The sequence below is a fragment of the Aspergillus ibericus genome, assembly GCF_003184845.1.
Source record: "Aspergillus ibericus CBS 121593 unplaced genomic scaffold BO80scaffold_16, whole genome shotgun sequence".
NCBI classification, from domain to species: Eukaryota; Fungi; Ascomycota; class Eurotiomycetes; order Eurotiales; family Aspergillaceae; genus Aspergillus; species Aspergillus ibericus.
Window position 1 is genome coordinate 40,169 of NW_020292114.1, and position 21,960 is coordinate 62,128.

A 21,960-nucleotide genomic window follows, 5' to 3' on the forward strand; every position below is an offset into this window, starting at 1 on the left:
GGATAATCCTTTGTGGCGCTGTGGCTGAGAATGCTTCTGGACCACGGTCTAGCCCGACGCAATCTTCCAACACGGGGGGGGGGGGGGGCAGTGGTCCCTGACGCAGAGGGATTTATTTCTTACCAGTACGGAGTCCGGAGTATTTTATGCCTATTCCCCATACAACATAGATACGAGAGGGGGAGGGATTTACTCCTATTCTTAGAGCGACGGTCAAAAATGGATCGGCCAGATCATCAACCATGGCCCGCCAATTTTGATCCTGAGTTTCTGCATCGTCCAAGGCGGGGGCCAACCTGGGCCTGAGCTGACCATATGGTTGATGCCAATTCGCAGCTTCAGAGAGCGCTAACTTGCTATCGTCAAGCTACTAAGGTACCTAGGCAACATCGGCGTTTTGGTCGGTAGACGCCCTGTAACTTTGGTCTGCTTTTGGAAGGTTGAACAATGCATGCCAGAGGGAGAAAATGCCTCAATGATGCAATGTGTCAAGGCCGCGAAAAAGGGAAAAAGTAAAATCCCGGTTGCGACAGTACCTCTCCATCCATGCATATGAGAGGTCCCTTTATGAGTCTTGGGGTTGTTGCTATTGGTCGACCATTGTCAGCTGAACGATGGATGCCTGAGAGTCCAGCCGTTGTATAGCAGGCTTTTGATACGGAGTATTAAGATGACCCTTGTAATAGTCAACACGAACATTCTATATGTCAATGCATTTCATTTGCAAGGATCCTTCCAAGGGTCGAGGAGCCGTGTCTCCAAGTACCCAGGCATTGCAGCCAAAGATCCAATGAAAGGAGAAATACATCATGATACAGAAAGAAAAAATAGGAAACCTAAAAATGACTCTCAACCCCAGCAGCGGGGTCCTCTGCCACCGCCTCGAAGTAATGCAACAAAAGGCCCCGGTTGGCTCACAGCCCGGATACGGTTACCGTACGGTTTCCTTGGGGGGAAAGGGGCGGTAGAATGCCGTCAGAGCACGTCACGCGACGGGGCGGTGGGCCGTGGCAGGAAGAAAGCGGTTAGACTGGCTTTTACGGCCACTTTGCGGGAGTCATACATCATCCGCCGCTGCTGCTTCGTCCCCATATCTTGCAGGCCTGACCGTCTTCTGCCAAGGTCTTCTCCTCTTCTTGTCCTCGTTCTCCTCATTTCTCGGCCTCCCTGGCATATCCCATCTTATCACTGTCTCCCATCCACACTTGCTGCTGGATCCCCCCGGAATTGACTCGCCCGTAGAGCACGAGCGAGCACCTAATCATTGCTTCTACACTTTATCTCTCCCAGGTAAGCGAATCAATTCCACATCCCTTATCAGTCACCACGATGCTTTCATTCCCATTGCTCCAAATCCGTCAAATCCCTGCCTCTCCGCCTGCAGAGATCTGGCGGAGAAGCCAAGACAACAAAGAACGTGAGCGGCGTTGCATGGCACCTATCTTATCACCCGGCTTCGGGCTACATATGTACAATCCCTGCGGCAGATTTCGCCTCGTGCCCTCGCTTGCACCCCCTCTGCTGGCTAGTGCTCTCTCCTCCTTTGCCAGAGCGAGCACGTCCCCCCAGGCCAAACACCACCCCTGCATCCTATCCTGATTCAGACCCCCTATGCACGTATGCACAGCTGCCCTGTGCTAGCTCCAGCCCAAGCCCAAGCCTGATCAACCCCCCTCTCCTCCCTCATCCCCCCCCAAAGTCAAACTCATGTGACTTTGGACTTGATTTATGTTGATGTCCTGGCGAGACTAACATCTGTTAGAATTGAATTTATAGCACATACCGGAATAATCTTATAAACCAACCATGGCAACACACACTGCTCCGGTCGTTCCTCCCCGGCCGACAAGATCACCTCAACAGGGCCTTGCGCCCCCATCAGCAGATATGCCCAAAATACCCCCTCGTCCTGGCCATCGCATTGAGCGCTCCGTGTCTCCCTATCGCGATAGCTACGCACCTTCTCCATTGAATGAATTGCCCAACGGATCAAGCATGAAGCGTACCACCTCGAATGATCTGCCTCCTCGTCCCCCAAGTGTGACAATCCCATCTCTGGGTGAAGAGGGTATCGAGTACGAGGAATTAGATGTTGGTAATGTCTCCGACAACCACCAGACAACACCCGCGGAAACACGCAACGTGGGGAGCGACCTCAAGCTCCATGCGCCAAGACCGTCACTCCCCTCCTCAAGCGCCAAGGCCAAGGTGCAGGCTGTCACACGTACAGATTCCCGTCAAGCAGCAGCAGCAGGCTTGGGTCGTGTCGGGACTCCTTCTCATGATGACCACCCCGAACGGCCCACCCGCTCGCTGCATTCACGGGCTAGTGGCTCACGGGCTGAATCGTCGACCGCATCTGCTGATCGTCGGCAGTCACTCCACGGCGATGAGCATGGAATCCCGGAGATCGGGCAGAGAGTCCCAATGTACCCCAACGCGGGCGACGTTCAGGCTCCGTCCCCTAGCCCTTACATCGTAGAGCACCAACAACAGCAACGCCCAGGGCGCAGTCACCACCGAACTCGCAGTGGTCGGGAGGCCTCCCTGCCACCTGGAAGTTATGGCCTGCATGGCCATGGTGTGCCCACAAACGACAAGTTTGAGAAAGCTTGGTACGAGAAGCACCCCGAAGAATACGTTAGGGAAGAGCAAGGCCAATATGGTCCCGGAGTTGGAACTCCCAGACCAGATTGGGCTTTGAGCAGTGATGACTTGAATAAGATTGTACGAGGCTCTGCCGTTACTGGCACAGGACTCGGTTTGTCTAATACCACGTCTATAGTATGCGGAAAGCGAGTGCTAACGTGAATACATAGGTACCTCGCCTGCTGTAGCAGGAACCCCAGAAGAAGAAGTGGGCTATATTGCCTCTGACGAATATACGCATCGCATGTCATCTCCGCCTCCTGACTCGCGTCGTGATTCCCGCCCGGCCTTTGAGTCGCCTCTCCGCAAGTCGGATGTACCAGCCCCAGATGTTCAGAGCGAACAGGATGACATGGTGGAAAAGGACATAGCTGAAAAACCGCAAGCTGCACGAGTGATTCATGTTGACGAGCCGTACCATCACTTGCACCATCCCGATGGTTTTGCCCAAACCCCGGATCCGGAAGAGCTTGCCCATGGAACTGGTGAGCGAAACGCCGAGGACAATGAACCCATCTTGGCTGCCGATGAAGTACGCCCCGAGTCGGCCTTCCAACACCCCGCTGTCTCGCCCTCGTTCGGGCGAAGTGGTAGTGTTGACTATGAAGGTAGAAGTCGCACGCCAAGCGTCAACCACAGCCGGTCAAATAGCAGGACTGCCAGTATACCCAGTGGCATGCCGGCTTTGACACGATATGATTCGCGCGAAGACCACGGAGGTGTCTATACACCTCTTGAAGATGTCGAGGAATACGAACCTCTTTTTCCCGAGGATGACGCAGAAAACAAGAAGACTGTCTCGACTGCAGACCGCTTTAAACAGCGCCCAGAGCTCAAGCACCGGTTCCCTAGTCAGGATATCTGGGAAGACTCGCCCAATAGTCTGCAGCTGCATGCCACGGTATCTACTCCGGATATTCCAAAGAATGACATCTTCGAAACCCCGGAGCAGGAATCATTCCGTAGGAGCCACGCAAGCCAACTGGACGCTCATCAGGTTGCGTCCCAGATTCTGGAATCGGAAGACCATGATGAGAAGCCCCCGGCACGACCGGAGGTGGCTAAGCAGAGGTTCCCCAGCCGGGACATCTGGGAAGACGCGCCTGAAAGCCATACGCTAGTGACAACAATTGAGCCATCAGATGAGCAAGTCAAGAGCCCAGAAGTGCCCTCGAAACCAAGCATCCCGTCGCGTCCTCAGAAGCGACCGCAACAAGCTCATACAGCGGATCCTTCTACGAAGCCTGTCACTTCGCCCACTGAAAAGCGCCAGCCACCCGTTATTCCGGATAGGCCGAAGCCCCAGATCCCAGCCCGTCCAGCTAAGCCCATCTCACGTGTCAGTTCAGAGGAACCTAGGGATATAACCGCCAAGCCGAAACCGGCTGTGCCAGCCCGCCCTGGCGGAAGCAAGATCGCTGCTTTGAAGGCAGGATTTCTCTCAGACCTGAACTCACGGCTCCAGCTTGGCCCGCAAGCTCCTCCAAGGCCACAGGAGAAGAAGAAGGAGGAAGAGGAGCCTCCGGTAGAAAAGCAACCTTTGAGTGATGCTCGGAAGGGACGCGCTCGTGGACCCGCGCGGAGAAAGCCTGCCGTCGAGAAAGCTAGCACAAGGCTACCGACGATTCCCGAGGTCAAGATTACCACAACATGGAATGTCTGGCAGGTCGGCGAAGACGGTAACTTGGTTGTTGGTGAGGTCAAGGCTGCTTCTGCCGATACTACACCTGATACCATGGCTCCGGCTCTAGCAAAGAATACCGCCGGTGAATCCGTCGATCCGCAACCATCACCTGAAAAGGAAGACGAAGCCCTCATCTCACCAGGAGCCGCAAAAGTAACCGAGGCCCAAGAACCCACATTCACTGACGCTGCCCACTCAATATCAACGGCCACCGATAGCCCGGCCGATCCAAGCCCTGCTATAGAACCCGTGGTCAAGGAGGACGTGACCGTCGCCAACCAGGCCTCGTCTCCTGAGCAGGATGTCGACAACGTCGCTGAAACCTTAGCTGCATCTGCGGACAGCAAACGGCTCTCAACCGGTGACATTGGCGAAACCCAGTGAAGTTACGGTTGTTGACGATTGTCTGCCTGTGCCTGTTGCCTTCTTTTCACCTCTGCGCTTTGCCCATTCATGTTTTCTCTGATAGCACATACACACATAGTACTACCATATCTCTGTGCAGTAGTCATAGAGCCGCCGCCGCCACCTGACAAAGTAAGTATGGCTAGATAGCAGCTAGCTTGGGCACCTCCTCCCTCCCATCCTTTGTAATAGCACCGTACATTCTTTGAAGAGTGAAGTGAGGACTGCTTCTACTAGACTTTAACGCAGCGCCATCTACGTCACACCATGATACTAGAGATCTAGATTGCATTCAATCTAATGCTTGTCAATCTATGCCATGAAAGATATTGCAACACTCCTAGGATAACCAACGAAAGCTATCAGTTGATTAAATGCGATTCGGAAAAAAGCAGTAAGGCTCAGAAGTATGGGCAAGCGATGCAAGGAAACAAGGAACAACAGAAGTTGCTTTTGGGATAAGTGTCTGTAGCTCTGGGACGGGTTGCGAAGAAATGAATCGTATATTAGGATAAGAAATAGTAAGAAAATGTGATGCTCGATGCCAATGGAAAACAAACACATCCAGGCCAAATTTCCCAGATATCCAGTCTTTGATAAATTTGTGCTAGGCATCCGCAAGGACTGGTTGGGATTGGTAACTCTTTTTTTTTTTCTTTATCTCTAGGTGATTGGGTATCATATTTACTCTTGATAGCTAGCGGGATGCGAATAGGAAGTTGTTAAGGCACAAGCAACCTTCCTTGCAAGGGTCGACAATCAACTGAGTGACAGGCCGGGCATTTAACTAGCAGGTAGATTCTTCAGATCACCCTTCCCATCTTTGATCCATTCGGGGTCGATCAGGCGCTCTCTTTCAGCAAAAAGCTGCTTATAAGCACCACGAATCGTTCCATCGCTGACGTGAGCCACCTGAGATATCTCCTTGGCAGATTTGCCATGTCCCATTAGGTACGAAGCCATGTAAATGCAAGCTGCCACGATAGACAGCGGAGACCGCCCAGCCAAATCTCCCATCGTTGTCACACGATCTGAGAGAGAAGAGGACACGCTGGTGACCTGGAACGGCAAATCAAGAAGGTTACAGAAACGGTTGCAAAGGTCGCTGGGCTTGGTGGAGGTGGTTGCGGTGTATGTGTCATTGGGGTCGGGAACTCCTCCACTGGAAACCACAGCGTTAATTCTCTCGAGGTTCTGAGCAGTGAAGAACTTCTCCAAAGCTTTGTAGATGCGTCCGATCTCCTTCCTTGTGACCTTGGTGACTGCAAAAATTTCGGTGAAGGTACGGGGAACCTTGCACTGGCGACAAGCAATGAAGATACAACCCGCAATAATCACATCCTGAGATTTACCCTTGAAGGCCTTGGCATCGTCCACAATCTTGAAAAGATATTTCGCCGTATCTGCCACATTCTTCTGGATGTTGAAACCATCACAGAGGGCGCCAATCTCCTTGTAGGCCGCCAGAAGAGACTTGTTCGCCTTCTCACTCGACTGTTTGTTCTGAGCACGATAGAGGTCACGGACACGACCAGATCCGCCGCTGGCGATTTGCGTCTCCAGCTGATCACCGTTGAGGAGTGGATTCGTAGCATCTCCGACACGGGAGGGATCGTCGTTGTTCTGGTCGTCGTTTGAGAACGTTCTCCATTCGGAGTGCATGTCGATTTCCCGATCGGCAAGCACCAAGCCACACGAGCCGCAAACCGTTTCGTGTGACCCAGGAAACTCCAAGTTCGGAGGGACTTCTTTGCACTCAGGGCATATGACGTGAGCCGAGAGGTTCTTCTTCCATTGTCCGGGCTCGGATCTGGCTGCTGCAGGGGAAACAGCGGCCATTTTCACGGACAGGGAGACGGGTCCGATGGTCTATCGTAGTCGGCTTGCGATTTTCGCGGAAGTAATCGAAATCGTTGTGTCTGCGAGTATGACGATCGAAGAGTGACGGATGGAGGCCGAACAGGCCTTGAGAGTCGATGCGCTCTCAACAGGAGCAACGAAAAGGGACGGGACAGCAGGGGCGCAAATCGCTCAGACTTGTCTGCAATCACGTCTCTGCGTCACTGCCTTTTGTACTCATGTTAGCCTGAATGCCCCAAGCAAGTCTCAACAGCTCCGATGGAGATGATGCAGGATTCCCGGAGGAATACGACATGACGAGTGACGCACGGTCGAAGCTGACCGGCTGTCACCAACATGCTGCTTAACCTCAAGGAGGGGATCAGGTTCTATAAGCTAGTGCTTTACCTTTCCGGGTCGGTAGAGGACTTTTGGTCCTGCCAAAGTTCCCAGAGTAAAGCACTGAAGTACTCAGTGATCTCCTTCTCCAGCGGATGCCCCGAAGCCTCGACGCCAAACTTGCCCGACCGCGATAAACCAGTCAAGGTCTCCGTGAGATGTCACGAAACAAGGGCCGCAAGAAAGGCCGCGTGAAGAGGTGGCTGGGGGGTGTCAAAGGGAGGGGAACAAAGAACAAGGAGAGGAGAGAGAGGGTAGAGAGGGAAAGGGAAGAGAAAGAACGAGAAGGTTGAGAGGGGCGACTTGAGAAACTCACCTGACGAAACGTCGGGAGGGAGCCGCAGTGGTCACGGCTGACTCAGCCGCCAAGCCGAAGCCTCCCGAACAAACGTCGAACTTCCAACATCGGCTTCAATCAGCACTTGCTCTCTTCGCAGAAACCCACCGACCTCCAACCCCCCTCATCTCCAACCCCGCCGCGATGATGTCCCAGTCTCTCAGAGCGTCGGTAAGCTTACAATTCGCCTGCCCACTCCCGCCCAACCCCCCCGGGTGCCCTTGTGACTGACCCTGTTTGGCAGCGCTCTCTCTTCGCCCGCGTCTCTCGGCAACAGGTTTCCTCTGTTTCTCGCCGCACTTTCCTGACCTCCGCTGTCCGTCAGGGTATGTGAATTCCCTTTTGCAGTGTGCAACCATCTTCAACTTCAGAACGCCAAAGCCAATTGGCAGGATATGCATACATGTGAGGCATCTACGGGTTCTAACCTCTTGCAGCCGACCCTGTTCAGGAGCTCTACCTCCGCGAACTCCGTGCCTACAAGCCCAGCCCCGTCAAGCCCGGTGATGCCGACGCTCACGTCCAGAAGTTCACTCCCCCGGCTGCTCCCCAGTCCCCCGAGGAGGCCAACCTCGCCAGTGAACTGAAGTCCTACGAGAGCCAGGAGGTTGAGGTTGAGGGCCAGGCCGCCGCTGGTGAGGCCGCCCCCGTTGAGGAGAGCTGGTTTGAGGAGGAAGAGGAGGAGGTCCACGCTGCCCACTAGGTTGCTTGTTTTCGCCGACAAGATAATGGAAAGTCGGGGCTGATAGACAAATGGGATGGACCTAGCCGTGATACCACCCGTTGTTCCGAGTCCTGGAGTAACTTTGTAAATTAAACCTACTTGGAGCATATGAAATTTCTTTTTCCCTCATGCCCTCTCCTTAAATATGACTTGCAGCATTCTTCGGAAGATAATCCGGGATGCTGTCGTGATCCCAGAGGCAAGTGGAAGTAGTAACCGACGTTTGGCCCAAGCGGGTACCCCGAGCGCAGAAATTGGCCTCAGGCGACCGTGGCGGCAGGCGGGATTGATATACCCGACCGTCCCAACCTCTGATTGATAAGTCGCAGGCCGCCGGCCCCAGCATGCTATGGGAACGCTGTCCGGAGTACAGCGGGCTTGCTACAACCAGCCAGAATGCAAATCGCCTCCTGCAATGATGACCCTAGTGTGCGACGTGTGAAAGTTACGAATTCATCCGGTACATCTGGTCAAGTGCACATGGGCGCCGGTGACCGGACTCTCTTGCTTTCCCAGGGATGCAACTGCGTCCAGATACCTTACTTCGGGCTGAGAGACGATCATAACGTGTTCTTCTTCATCGGGCGAAAAAGGAAGACGGATCACCGTTGCTAGTGTTCAGATGAGATCTGTCGACTTTGAGTGGATGCAGGGGGATTAGCGCCGTTGTGCTTGAGTGGATGAACTGTGAAGAGGGAGATATGACAGCTCCAGGGCAGTTCTCAGACCGCTAGATAGACCATCAGAGTTTCCGCCCTTGGAGGGAGGAGATACGCTAGTCTCCTCTGTGGATGTATGTCTACGCCATCGTACCATGAGGCTGTAGCAATCGACTTCACCTGGGGCTCGTACATCCATACCTGCAGGGTCGATCTGTGGATGGGTTGAGGGGCGGATAGCCTGTGAGATGATTAAGTCTGATGCTCCAGGAATCCTGGCAAGAAGACCAGGGAACGGCGACAGGGATGAAATGGCTGGCTGTGCCAGTTCATCTCTAGTTTATCAACAGAGTGACGTTGGCCAAATGGAATGAAAGGGGCGGGAGTCTCCAGGTGGACCGCTTATAACTGTACAACATTCTTCGGAAGATTGGATTGGCAGGAATTCGCCACTGTCTTGTGGCCGATAAACCCAATCAATTAAGATTTGAATAGCGACCTGACTATTCGAAGAGGATTCTGGATGGAAGGTTAACTCGCGGGGGGGTCCTGCTAGACCATCGGCGGTAAACCCATCAATCGATGGTAAGTTACGGCGTGACGATAAGGACATTTCACATCCAAGTTTCTCAAGACAAGAGATGAGCACTACCTTGATCATTACCGCCATGATACCTTTAAGCGATGACTCCAAGTGCCTGTCGCCAGCCTGACTAACCGTTTAATATGCCAAGTCGAACACGCACGGCATTACTCATCGTGTTTCACAATTACCCCATACGGTAACCAGATAGGGTCTAATATCAGGGTCCTGCCAAGCTCCCAGTCCTCCTCCTGTACGAAATAGAAAGCTACATGGTACACCTAGGCTACTAATTATAACCACGGGAGAATGTCCCCCTCCACTCACTCCCCCTTCGGACGAGTCAGCACATCGATTCCACGGACGCTTTACATCGCCCAACTCCAGGGCCAGGACGAGGATCGAAACTCTACTCCGTACCCAACCTGTTCCTGCAAGCTGCTGTTGGACGTGCATGCAGCCTTCAAAAGAGTCGGAGTCTGGAGAGCCCAGAGAGAGAGGGAGAGAGAGTGAGTGAGAGTAAGAGAGTGGATATGTAGTATGGTATTTCGACCCCCGTATCGTCATGGTACAGTTGGACTGGCATCCCATTAATGGACGCAACGATCCGATACTTTGTTACCATAGCACCTATCTGCCTACAGGACCAAGACAATCAGTTATTCATAGGAGTGCCAGCCTGGAGGATGATTCGTCATGACGCGATTATTGAATTCTCTTCACAGCCTTGCATTGGGGCCCCATGTATTATTGGTTTCGAGGCTTGAGCACCAGGCCCTCAGAATGGCTCAGTCTTCAAACATCATGAGGTGGAGAAAATAGAAGGGCCAAGGGGAACCATATCAAGGACCAGACTCCTTGCCCTCGGATTCATCATATGAGCATCATTGCTCTTGTCCCAATTGACCCTAATCGCAGAACGAGATTTCATTCTGGGCGAGTCCGTGGTTCGGATCGCTCGAATTCCGACGGGGAACTGCGTATCGTAACGGCCAGATACCGGAAATACTTACATACCCCGTACTTACCTCCTGCGATACATACCGTCCTGGGCGGGACAGCCCAAGCGCAAGCAAGCCAGACGGTGTGTACCTCCTTCCTCCATGCGTGGACGGGAGTACATCATCAGCCATAAATCTAGACGGGCAGGCAGATGGGAAAAATAAAGGAAGCAGAAAAAGAAAACCTAAGCGATGGCCAGCTCGGATAAGATTACCTGAAAATTGAAGCTGCCGATTTTCTCTTCCATCTTAAACGTGGTAGGGTTCCCAATTCCCTCTTCATCCCCATCCCCATCCCCATCCATCCCCATCGGCGACACTGCCCCCCTAGTTGGTGATCGTTGTTATTCCCTCCATCGCTCAGGCCCAGCCTCACGGGGTCACTTCAGTCGAAAGGATTCTCACATCGATCTGAGGGAGCAGAGAAGCTAGCCGACGAACGAAACAAGGCCGGTGGAGGGCTTGTATGTAATGAGGAGGTATAATCGACGGGCCATCTGGAAGTATTATTGAAACCGGTCAGTTCGCAGCGCTGCCCCATTCGGCCCTGCTCGTCATCCTCTCGCTGGCGCTCTTCTTATCCATCCCCATCCATCTTGCGGCTCCTTTTTCCCTTTCCCCTGCGCTGCTCTGCTCGGGCTCGTTTCTTGCTCTTGCTCCTTTCTCTCGTTGATCTTTGCACATTCGTTTTCTGTCTGCTTCCCATTGTTCCCTTCGCTCCAGCGCTTCTAGCATATAAAGAACTAGAAAAGAAGAAAGCACATCCAAGCCCCCCCTCCCATCGCTGTGCCAGCTCTCCCACCTGCCCCTCGTTCAACCTTCGATCGTTTCTCCGCCATACTTCAAATTTACGCCGGAATTCTGCCCGTCCGTCGATCAACCGCCGTGCCCGTTCTTTTTTACTTCCCAGCATTGGCTAACCTTCAGTCCCTAGTCCGCCGTGCGTCGTCGAGAGTGCCCGGTTTAGCTTTTCGGAGACCGTCTCATCCCGAGCTTCGTCGATAACTGCCGTATTCGCTCGACGTGGTCGCTTGCCTATCCTCTGCCTTCTTGCACCGCCATAATCCCAAGCCTCCCTTTCTCGCCGCCCTCTCTTCTCTCCGCAACAGCGACCGGACGTTTCAATGCTACTGGAGAAAGCCCGCCCGCATATGGTTTAATCTCTCTGGGAGTGCATTCGTTGTATATGGAGGAGCTGGTCTCCCCAACGCCCGTTTGAGCGATAGTATACTATCCAGTCTTCCGCAGCTGGGGGAGATGTACACTCCTCTAGGGCTCTTTTTTTGCGTGGACCTATAGCCAGCCTTGGCTATCCTTGAACATGTCTTCGTCCTCCCCCGAGATCGCAGACCCTCGCCCTGATGACGAACATACCCATTTGTCCCATTCCGCCAGCTACAACCATCTTCCAGATTTGTTGGCCTCCGAAACGGCCCGACCTGGTCTGCGGAGAACATTTTCGGATTTGAACCATCCCATACAGACCGAGTCGCCGTCAAAGGAGGATGTGGCTGCAGGCAAAGACATCTTGCGACGGACCTCCCTTCGGTCCAAGAACAAACCTACTATCGCTGTATCTCGTTTTACTGTCTCTACTGACGATTTGTCGGATACAACCGGCTCGGAGTCCTCTGTGCCTCCTACCAAGGTTCCGGAAACAAGGGCACCCTCGCCCGTTGCTCGTCCCTCCAAGGCCCGTTCGATGTCCGGGAGACTGGTCAGTTTGGCTCGGAAACCATGGACATCAAGCTCTCCTCCTCCCGGGAAAAGCTCCCGGCTCCGTGCTCTGCGTACAGAGGAACAAACCCTTAATCCACCGATAACACCATCGAAGACCGGCGGCCAGACAGACCTGGGGACAGAAGCAGAGTCTACTGTCCCAGCCCGCAGGCGAACAATCCTCCAAAAACGGCCACGGCGCCCGATGGTCGCGGTAGTGACTCAAAGTCGAGCAGATAGTCCGAGCACTCCCAGTAGTTCTTCTCCTCAGTCGCTGGTGGCTAAGAATTCCCTGGAAAAGCTCACCGCAACCCTCAACGTGTCGACGCCGGTCCTCCCCCCAGTGCCCAAAGCACCCGCAACTGCGAACCTCGCCGGAAGTATGGACATACCGCGGAAGAAGGATGAGCTCTGGGGCGTTTTCCGGACCCTTGAGGCCGATTTCCAGAAGTGAGTTCTGAACGATTGAAACAGATGTGAGCTAGTTAACTTATCCCCGCTCAGGTTCCAGGCCAAGTCAAGCGCTTTGAAAGCCAACGTTATCCGCTCATCACTTCTGCCATTCCTGACTCGAAATTCGTCACATCCGTCGTGTAGAAACTTGCGGCCCGAGGATCTAGATCGCCGGGTAAATATCCTCAACAAGTGGTGGACAGGATTGCTAGAAATGCTCAACGGCAAGAACAACCAGTCCATATCTGGGACGGATCGACCGGTTTACTTGGAAGCAGTCGTTGGCATTATGACTCGACCTGAATGGCGGATTCCTTTTCCGCTACCTCCGTCGAGTGGCAGTTTTCCAAAGCCTCTTAAGCATGCATCGACTTCAATCTCGGAGAGCTCAGAAGGCTCATCGGGGTCCGATTTTCTCCTTGAGTCGATCCATCACAACATAAGGAATATCTTCACGCAGAACCTATTGGCTCAGATGTCTTTTGTGGTTGAAAGAATGTCCATGAGACATGCGCCCGCCAGCTTAGTGGCATTTTGCGGCAAGGCCTGTGCATACGCGTTCTTCTTCTGCCCGGGAGTGGCAGATATCCTCGTGCGGCTATGGAATACACCCCCCACCATCTTTCGGCGGGTGCTCACCCAGTCAAATCCCGACAAGGGTAACGGTGCGAGAGCGTTGACACAGGAGCTTGCCCAGAACTTTCCAGCGGCCTTGCGGACGCTGGCTTTCCACGCTCATACAGCTCTAGTGCGATATCTTCGTCAAAAGCCCGATGTGCCCCTGAGCACTGCTCAGATCCCATGGCAGAGCCCGTGGGTTTCGCGATGGAGCGGCCGGGATACGGACCTCTTTTTCGTATTCGTCAAGTACATCCACGTTCTATACGCCGACGCTCTGCCGGCTGAGCTCGAGAGAACGAAGCGGATTTTGGCACCAGGCCTGCTTCCCATCCATTCGCAACTTCTCGTTGTTTTAGAGGATACGCTTTACAAGCAATCGGTCCCACAGATGCCGGAAAGCACCCATACGGCGGCTGCGGTCACATTTGATGATTTTATTGAAGGAACGGATGCAGCCGTTTCAGCACTTCCATTGGGAGCAGCGAATAGCCATCGTTTGATGGCCGAGAATCGCTTGATCATCCTGCTCCGGGATTTTCTGTCTGAATCGTCCCTCGAGCCAAATCACGCAAGATTACTATATGCGGAGTCTTTCTGTACCATTATGAGAGCAGCTGCGGAGAAAACATCGCTGTTCGATCATAATGCCTGCTTTCTTCTGTGTGACTTTGTAGAAGAAGTCATTCCTATCATAACACGCTATTCCCACTCCCTCGGGTCTGACTTGTTTGACTGGAAATTCTGGCTGGAAGTTTGCCGCCAGATGATGCAAAGCCACAATTCTCTCACCGAAGTCAGGGTGTTCTCCTTCCTCTTTGGCATCTGGAGCACCTGGATCGCATCGGAAGAGAGAAAAGCAGACCTTTGCCTGGGCTTCCTCCTAGACGAATCGATCTTCTACCATTACTTCAGTCACTGGAGTCCCATGGTTCGTGCTTATTTCCACCGTCTGCTGTGCTGGAGACTGGGGAGGTTCAGTGATGAGCCCACATCTCTTGACACCACGATATATGAGACCCTATGGGGCCGACTACAGCGTTCCTGGAAATACTACCTTGCCTTCCAGGCTAAGGCGGAAGAAGAGCTCACCACGCCACTGTCTTCTGCACCCTGTACGCCAGCCCCCGGGCGAAGGATCATCATTATCCGGTGTGATAATCAGCTGTCGCCGTCGAGCTTTTTTGTGTCCTTTGACCGCGTCGTCCCTCCGGCACCGCCGGAGAAAGCATCCGCCCTCTCAAGTAGCAACATTTCCCTGAAAACGGAATCATCCGAGGTTCAACCCCCACCTAAACGAAAGTGGAGTATCCTCAAAGCTATGTTCGGTGGCTCTTCTAGCGTGAAGTCCAACAGTGAGGCGTCGTCTTCTAGCAGCTCTGACGAGTCGGATTCTGCTAGCTCTGAGAATCTGACCTCGGCAGATAAATGTCTGGACAATCATTGGCGGCCCCAAAACCAATCTGGGGAACTCTGTCGGCCCAAGACTGCGCATCAGCCTTATTCGTTCAAGTTCTCGTTGGAGTGGATGGATCGACCCCAGTGGCCTAGCAAAAATAAGCGTCTCTACACTCCTTGTCTCCCCGTGGGGTCGCAGCTGCATCTGCAACTCCGGAAAACCCTGATCCAGCCGGATGATTGCGACACAGCATCGGAATACGTGTCGGCCGCAGAAGGAGACGACGATGATGTGAGCTTTGATCCTCAGGGGCCACCAGAATCAGACGAACACGAAGCCCGGACGGACGATAGCACGGAGTCGGAAAAGCCGTCCAGTGATCTTGATATTAGGCTTGCGATGAATGACAAATTTGCAGCCAGTAAATACGCAGGTAGGGCTCTTGCGGAATGGGCGCAAATTGTATCCGAATGCGACAGCTTCTTCGCCCGCAGACGCGATGAGGGCGTGCCCTGCGATCGCATGGTTGAAACACCAACGCTGGGAGTTGAGAGTTTCCGCAAGTAAGCAGTGCACTGGAAACCTGGAGAGAAGCCTGGATACATGTGGACAACCTCCATACTGATCTTGAGTCAGTCCTGATTTGCGTTGACGGGACCAATATCCCTTCGCATTCGGATCCAACCCCCAAGGCTTGAGTCGCTCGATGCACCCACCCCAACAACACCATTCTACTTATCCCGACCTCTATATAACCTCTCCCGCATCATCCCCCTCTCCATCCGAACATACCCGAACAATCAATAGAGCATGCAGAGGAAGCATTTTTGATTCCATAGTGCATAAAGAATACGACAACAAAGGCAAAATTGGGGTAATGCATATTTAATACCTCCTTCACCCTGTCTCCTTCTTTTCCTTCCACGACTTCCAAAACATGTACTGTATATACATCCTGGGTTGACTGACTGATACATAACACGGCGCATGGATCGGATGGGTTGAGGGTCTGGCTGTTTTCTTATCTTATCTCTTTTATTCTCTCTTCTTTTCTTTCCTCTTTCGCATTATCCAATCTACTATCTACATCTAGGCGGGGTCTGGTCTGGGTCTGTGTTTCTTTTTCTCCCTTTCTCTTTACTTCTTACTCTTTCTTCATCATTACTTTCCATTGTTGTGACTGCTAATCCTCTTTTCTATCTCATTCCATTTTTACTGGGGCTGTAGCTAGCTGCAATGCACTGTATGCAGCACACACAATGTAGGATATGGTGGTTGTGGTCGCATGGGCACGGAACGGAAAGGTCGAACTGGATTGGTTAATTTAATGACTGACGCATGGGTGTTTATCCTTCCTTATCTTTCAGAACCTACGGGTATGATTCAGTTGTTTACTTGTACGAAGGAGAAATGATAAGTGCCTATCATACAGAGTACGTGACATGACCGGCAACTAGACTCGATCACCTGACCTGCGTGAGCAATGCAATGCAACATCCTCATTTTGATCATGGGATAAGTGTTTTCAGAAAATAATGACGCTGTCATTGACTGCTAAAAATTGATATACTCCTGATTCTCCATAATTCACAGCACGGTGCAGGCATAGCACCGAGAAAGACAAACCACCGATGTAGATACATAGACGAAGATAGGTAGATAGACAGTAGATGATAGCGAAGAAGAAGAAGATGAAGAGGAAGGAGAAGAGAAGCCTGGATCATGTGCTCTGGATGACTAGGTACCAGAGCGGAGGAGCCGAGAGGCATGGCGTGATGAGAATGCATGATGACGATAGAAAGGAAGAGAAGAGGGCTAACCAGGGCCCATCTATCAAGGGACGATGTGTGCCGATCAAGGGAATCTTTTGGGCGAGTCAAAATACACAGGAGATGAGAAATGGGAGACGGAGAGGTGTACTGTGCAGTGGGGGAGAATGATGTATATAGCAGGCGCGGAGTGCACGACAAGGGTTGGTCGTCGATATAGTGGTGGAAAGTCCAGGAAGTAACTGGACTGAAGCGATAGTCATATAGGGAAGAAAAGATTGAAAGGTATTAGATGTCGCGCATTGCGACGGAGAGCTCAGGATTTATGTATGAGGCGAGTGCCCGCGTCGCTAATGATATTGGAGACCCGGTCGATCCACTCCTGGGTCAAAGTCCAATTGCCAGAATCAATACAATCTCGGATAGCAGGGAAGAGCGTGGGATCATAGCCGGACCAGAGCTCAGGGCCGAAGATAACGTGCTTGAACTGTGTGCGGTTCGGAACCTGTTTAGATGCGGTTAGATTTGGCATACCTAGGAAAGATAGGAAGTTACTTACACCGCCATCTGGCCTGTCGTCTAGAAGATGGGTTTCGAAATGGGCCATCCGCGTATTATGGGACAGCCGCTGAACAGCAATAACGTTGTTTTCAAAACCGCCAGCGCCCCAGACAGCATCATGCCATATCTGGGCCCACTTCTGGAATTGTGCCGCGTCGTCCTTGAGCTTCGCTGCTGCTTCGTACATGGGCTTGAAGGTCACCGATACATCCCGAGCAGCGTTTTCAGAAGCACTATTAGCAATCGGGACATTTCTTGACTTGGCATAATTCTCAATGTCAGTAACATAGCCACCAACGTGGTCCGCATATGCTTCCAGGTCGAATGGCAGGATGGGACTGTCGGCAAGCTGGAGAATTAGCAAGCCCCAGAACTGCCCTAAGGCCTTGTGGTACTGGAAGTCAGGGTCCCCGAATTTGACCATCCAGTCCCAGTTCTCATAGCAGCTGTGGTACGGAAACGGCTCGCCAATAAACCCGAAATCCACACTGGAAGTTCCAGCGATATCCTGGAAAGCCACGTAATCGCTGCCAGAACCCAAGGGCCCAAGACGCTTCTTCTTTTTCTCCCAAAGATCTTTCAGCGATTCATTGCTGATAGGGTCCGAGATCCGGCCTAGGATCTGCATGATGACGCCTTCAAATAAGGGGCTTCCCGCGGCCTCAAATTCTTTCCCGCTAACACCGACATCGACGTTAATGTAGGCGTACGCATTTTCACGAAGGGCTTGCAATTCCTTCTCGACGTGCTCCGTCGAGCCAACAAGATTGTACTCCTCTGCATCCCAGCTGATAAACTCGATGGTGCGCAGTGGACGCCAACCGAATGAAAGCAATTCCCCAAAGACTCGGGCAAGTTCTAGAAAAACAGCCGTGCCACTGCCCGGATCCGCGCTTCCTAAACACCATGAGTCGCGGTGATTACCGACAATGATTTTCTTCTCCGGCTGTTCCAGCCCAATAATCCTCCCAACGACGTTGTAAATGGGCTGTCTTTCTTCCTCATCTTGGATGTTCACGAGGTTGATAGTAGGGGACGATGCGTCTCCGGTCCACCATTGACCCACGTCTGGGACACCGCCAACCCATTTGGCCGGCACCTTCAAGCCGTGACCCTTGAGCACCTGCAAAAGCCTTTGAGCATCACGCCAGGCGAGAGGGATGCTAGGAATACTTGTCAAGCCCAGGCTCTCCTCCGGCTTGAGCCTCTTCTTCTCGTCTGGTGTTGACGCGAAACCTGGTGAAAGGACATCTCCAACGACCCACGACATCAAACTGACGGCGCCCCTTTGTGTCCCATCTGCTGGCATATAGCGTCCTTCTGGGAAGGCAGGGCCTCGAACAAATCCATCCTCGGCCGGATCGGAGTATATTATGCAACCAGCTGCACCAGCCAGTTCTGCGGCTTTGACCTTCAGGGCCCGATCGGTTTCTGTTCCATAATAGCGAACCAGCGCTATGGAGCCGCTCAGGTTGATTCCCTGGTCTGCGAGATATTGGAAATCTTCTCGAGAGCCGTAATTTGCGTACACGAGGTGCCCGGTGACATTGCCAGACTTCGAATGACCGTGAAATACCGGAGTCTGCTCATTATCCTCCTCCAAGGCAGCCTCCCAAGCCAAGTCGGGAGGATCAACAATCGCCACCTTTCGACCATCTTGCCGGGGGTAGTTCAAGTACACCTGAAACTCTTCCATCTCAACCTCATCGAAATTTGCCTTCTTGAACTCCGATGCGACCCATTCCGCCAAAACGAAACTGCCTTCCGTGCCAGCAATATGGGGATACGCGGTCAACTTCCTCAGGTTCTCCGCGATGCTGGTTTCATTGATGTGTCCCTGCACGAAATTCTCCACGGATGCCGCGCTATAAGACTGTCCCATAACGAACCGGTTATTCATGTTGAAGATGTCCGAGATGAAAAAGACATAGACTATGGTGACGACCAGCAATAACCCAAAGACACGCAGCAAGATCATGCAGCCGTTGTGCTTCAAGCCTGATCGAGCTTCGCCTAGGTGGACGGTAAACCGGAAACTGGGCAACGTAGGTAGGTAACGACGTAAGGGTAGGTTGAACGAAGACAGTGTACGGGTCAGGTCGTTAAATCGCTTCGAAAATCGTGACCGTAGGCGAGAACGTTGAGATGATGATTGCTGGCCGGCATCCTCCACGTCCATCTGATCCAGTTCCCGCTGCAACTCCTCGAGCGAGCCCCTATCCGAGCCGGACCCCGACTCGAGGTCATCGAGGCTATTCCGGGCGGACTCGACGGTGGGAGGTCGATACCCATGGTGTCGAGTTTCTGCGCGGCCACCGGTATTCGGGCCGCGCTGAAGTAGGCCTTGTCTTTCGGCGTTGTCGCTCACTTCATCGGAAGAATCGAGATGGGATCGGGAAGAACCCGGACGAGCGCCGATAGCCTCTTCATAAGATGGGATTGGAAGGGATTCGTATTCGAACTTATCGTCGTTCCCCATGGCGGGAGATATGGGGCTCCCGGGAGCCGTGCGAGTTGGGTAGTATCACAGATACCGGGCTAAGCGGGATCATGATCTGGATGGGAAAGGAGTGACAACAAGTGCAGCCATGCTCCCGAATCGGAGGGGCGGGAACGAACGACAGGGAACGTCGAAGAAGAGAGGGGGAAGGGCACGGAGAGGGGGTGTGCGAAAGGGGGGGGGAAGGGAATACTAAGAGGAAGGGAACGGGGGGTTCGTTAGCAGTAGATCGCAGCGTCCGATCACAGCGAGGCAGTTCGTTGTAGCCAGAACTCACTTGGTTCCCCGGACCGTCCGTCAGGTCGAAGTCAGTGACTGAGGCTACGCGTGGCGCAGTCGAGGACTGGGCGACCCACGGCTTGGCTTCCGCAGGCAGAAGGGTTCTGGATCAGACTTCTCCCGACCGATAAAGAATCATCCATACTTCCTGGGTCCAAAGTCGTCCACATGCCGGTCTAAACATGCCGCTGACAACCGCTGATAGCTATGTTTTGGTCGATTGCAACTGCTGATGGCGGAAAGAGGTAGGAGAAGATGGAGGGATGAAAGACGATGCTAGAAGAGAGAAGAAAGGAAGAAGGGACTTTGCACGGAGTAACTGGAGATGCCATACATTTTCTGACCCTGACCATACCGTACTATATACACGGCATGCGTGCATTTCAACGTTGAAAGAGCCAAGTTCTGAGAATATGTCTCGATTGGCTGCCCATCTCTCGAGTCAAGTTACTAGTCAACCAAATCTGCACTTTTGCTTAATCAGTTCTTGGTCCCCCCGGAATGCATTGCCCCGCGCCATGTGTGATGAGGGAGGGGTCCTATTATATCATGTTACCTACCGTAAGGCTCTATGCAGATTGAGACTGCCAAGTTCCAGCAGCATTGCTTGATCAAGTCGTTGTCAACCGCGCACATGGCCAGCCAGTCACATACCATTTCCACAATATCTGCAACACACGCAATCCAGAGACTAGCATCAACTGGAGAAATGCACAGCCCCAGTAGTGGTCTTCGACGTATCCGAGAACCTGCTAGCTTCTCCATTTCCGGACCGCATGGAGACCCCAACAACGACCACTCATTCGGAGCTTTAAGAATCCCATTCGGATTCCGTACTCAACACGAAACGTTCAAGCAAGAAGTGAAGTACGGTGGATCTTCCTCGCCACTGGCACCAGTAGGTTGTCGTTGACCACAAATGAGCGCCGCCGACCCATCTCGCGCGAGGGGCACGGCCAAAGATCGGTATTGATCTTCACTGGAGGATTCATCTTGGAGTCCTGACATTTTCCGCATCCGAACCCACTGGGGCCCTGACTAGGACTCCGAGTCGCGGCAAGATGGAGTCTTGTATACTGGCTGGACCCGAAAGCTCCACAAGATAAGATTGATTATTCCCTCAGTTTGTTTCACACCGTGGCCAGGTCACACCCGGGTGGATGTAGTGGGAGATTTGCTTGGGATTGGGTTTACTCTGGAGAGGCTTTCTTTCTAGACAGTTGCTTGCTTTTCGTTGTTTGCATCTGACGTCTACACATGTCGGAATGCCAAGCTGACATACTCAAGGCCTTCGGACAAACGCAACTGATTGCGAGTGCAGTCCGGGGATCGGCTGACAGCCTTGCCTTGGCCCTTGCTGGGGGCGTTGGTTTGTTAGCAGCATAATCACTGTCATATGGTGGGAGGGGAAAAGTGTGGAACAGGGAGGAGACGAGGGGCATGCGACACTTGACACCCACGGATCCAGGATTGTTAGACAACTTGTCCTGCGTGGTCCAATATGCAATTCGATTAAAGAATTCGCGTGAAGATACTCCGAGGCCACACGAAGTTTCCCTCGTAAACAGAGTTGTCATCATGAGCAATCAAGACTTCCGATGCAGGGGAGAGACAAAGGATACCAGGGAAACGCACCTCATTGTCGCGTCCAGTGCTTGGCTGAGCGGAAAGGGAACGGCCAACAGCAGGTTACATAATGTATCTGCAGTTCTGCTGCATCGTTGTAGTTTATTACTATTGTGCCAGTGCATCTAGATGACAGTGGGTGGTGAGGGTGGGAGACCTATATCGGCGGATGTTGTGATCACGGTGGGAGGTAGATAGTATACAGTGTGGCCCGAAGGCAAGCCCACAAGAGTCGGTGAAACGGAAAGCCAAGGGCGAAGAATCATCCACCCGAAGCCAGCAGCAGTCGGTAAGACCAAAAGGAGCCAGGTTGTGCAATGATGCGTTGGGTGGAAGAGCTGTGGTTGGAGCCAGCCGTATCCTGTTCTCCCGTTTTCGGGACATAGGATGAAGAGTACGGCGTATACCAGATCCTGGACACCTTCAGATTTTCTCCCTTCCCAACAATTGTGGAAATTAGGAGGTGGATCTTCTTTGGAGACCATCCAGTGAGTCTCCCCATCCGCGATTTCAGCCCCTTTCGATCGCCGGGCGCTGAAAGGAAGAGGGGATCGTGAAAATTCCTGTTGGACTTGCACGCCGCATCTGTGTCTTCCGCGAGCATCTTCAGATCACAACTACTGTAGATCCGCGGCGTGGCTTTGGGGGAAGGGAAGAGCACCGGTGCCGACAACCTCAGGCACCCAGGGCAGGTCAGGGCGCCCACCAGCTACGGCCAACCACAGCTTGAAGGGAGGACCAGACGGCCCCACCAGG

The 21,960-nt window shown here is 52.9% G+C and overlaps 6 protein-coding genes across 6 annotated transcripts; 3 read left to right on the forward strand and 3 right to left on the reverse strand.

Moving 5' to 3' along the window:
• Positions 1-1,806: 1,806 nt before the first annotated feature.
• Positions 1,807-4,717, forward strand: BO80DRAFT_354137 (Aim21 family protein; the record flags this gene model as incomplete). The annotated part of the gene is made up of 3 exons (XM_025715684.1): positions 1,807-2,761; positions 2,820-4,423; positions 4,496-4,717. The coding sequence occupies 3 exons, from the start codon at positions 1,807-1,809 to the stop codon at positions 4,715-4,717; spliced, it is 2,781 nt and encodes a 926-aa protein (XP_025575924.1).
• Positions 4,718-4,883: 166 nt separating this feature from the next.
• Positions 4,884-5,437, reverse strand: BO80DRAFT_51957 (uncharacterized protein). The gene has a single exon (XM_025724562.1). It carries the CDS (start codon positions 5,351-5,353, stop codon positions 5,051-5,053), a length of 303 nt encoding a protein of 100 aa, XP_025575925.1. The 5' UTR covers positions 5,354-5,437; the 3' UTR covers positions 4,884-5,050.
• BO80DRAFT_51956 (transcription factor SUA7) lies at positions 5,438-6,757 on the reverse strand. Its single transcript, XM_025724561.1, has one exon. It carries the CDS (start codon positions 6,575-6,577, stop codon positions 5,522-5,524), a length of 1,056 nt encoding a protein of 351 aa, XP_025575926.1. The 5' UTR covers positions 6,578-6,757; the 3' UTR covers positions 5,438-5,521.
• A 700-nt stretch (positions 6,758-7,457) lies between these two features.
• On the forward strand, positions 7,458-8,187 carry BO80DRAFT_405273 (ATP synthase subunit H; the record flags this gene model as incomplete). Its single annotated transcript, XM_025717710.1, has 3 exons — positions 7,458-7,484; positions 7,558-7,639; positions 7,751-8,187. 3 exons carry the CDS (start codon positions 7,458-7,460, stop codon positions 8,014-8,016), a joined length of 375 nt encoding a protein of 124 aa, XP_025575927.1. The 3' UTR covers positions 8,017-8,187.
• A 3,111-nt stretch (positions 8,188-11,298) lies between these two features.
• Positions 11,299-15,153, forward strand: BO80DRAFT_52162 (DUF1765 domain-containing protein). The gene is made up of 2 exons (XM_025724563.1): positions 11,299-12,449; positions 12,504-15,153. Exons 1-2 carry the CDS (start codon positions 11,602-11,604, stop codon positions 15,034-15,036), a joined length of 3,381 nt encoding a protein of 1,126 aa, XP_025575928.1. The 5' UTR covers positions 11,299-11,601; the 3' UTR covers positions 15,037-15,153.
• Positions 15,154-16,554: 1,401 nt separating this feature from the next.
• Positions 16,555-19,278, reverse strand: BO80DRAFT_454624 (M28 family metallopeptidase; the record flags this gene model as incomplete). The annotated part of the gene is made up of 2 exons (XM_025722076.1): positions 16,555-16,743; positions 16,798-19,278. 2 exons carry the CDS (start codon positions 19,276-19,278, stop codon positions 16,555-16,557), a joined length of 2,670 nt encoding a protein of 889 aa, XP_025575929.1.
• Between the last annotated feature and the right edge of the window lie 2,682 nt (positions 19,279-21,960).

Excerpts from the sequence above, each read along its gene's own strand:
- BO80DRAFT_51956 (XM_025724561.1), bottom strand. The coding sequence starts at position 6,577 with ATGGCCGCTGTTTCCCCTGCAGCAGCCAGATCCGAGCCCGGACAATGG.
- BO80DRAFT_52162 (XM_025724563.1), top strand. The coding sequence starts at position 11,602 with ATGTCTTCGTCCTCCCCCGAGATCGCAGACCCTCGCCCTGATGACGAA. Across the intron at positions 12,450-12,503 it reads CTTGAGGCCGATTTCCAGAA|GTTCCAGGCCAAGTCAAGCG; the intron begins GTGAGTTCTGAA and ends ATCCCCGCTCAG.
- BO80DRAFT_51957 (XM_025724562.1), bottom strand. The coding sequence starts at position 5,353 with ATGCCTAGCACAAATTTATCAAAGACTGGATATCTGGGAAATTTGGCC.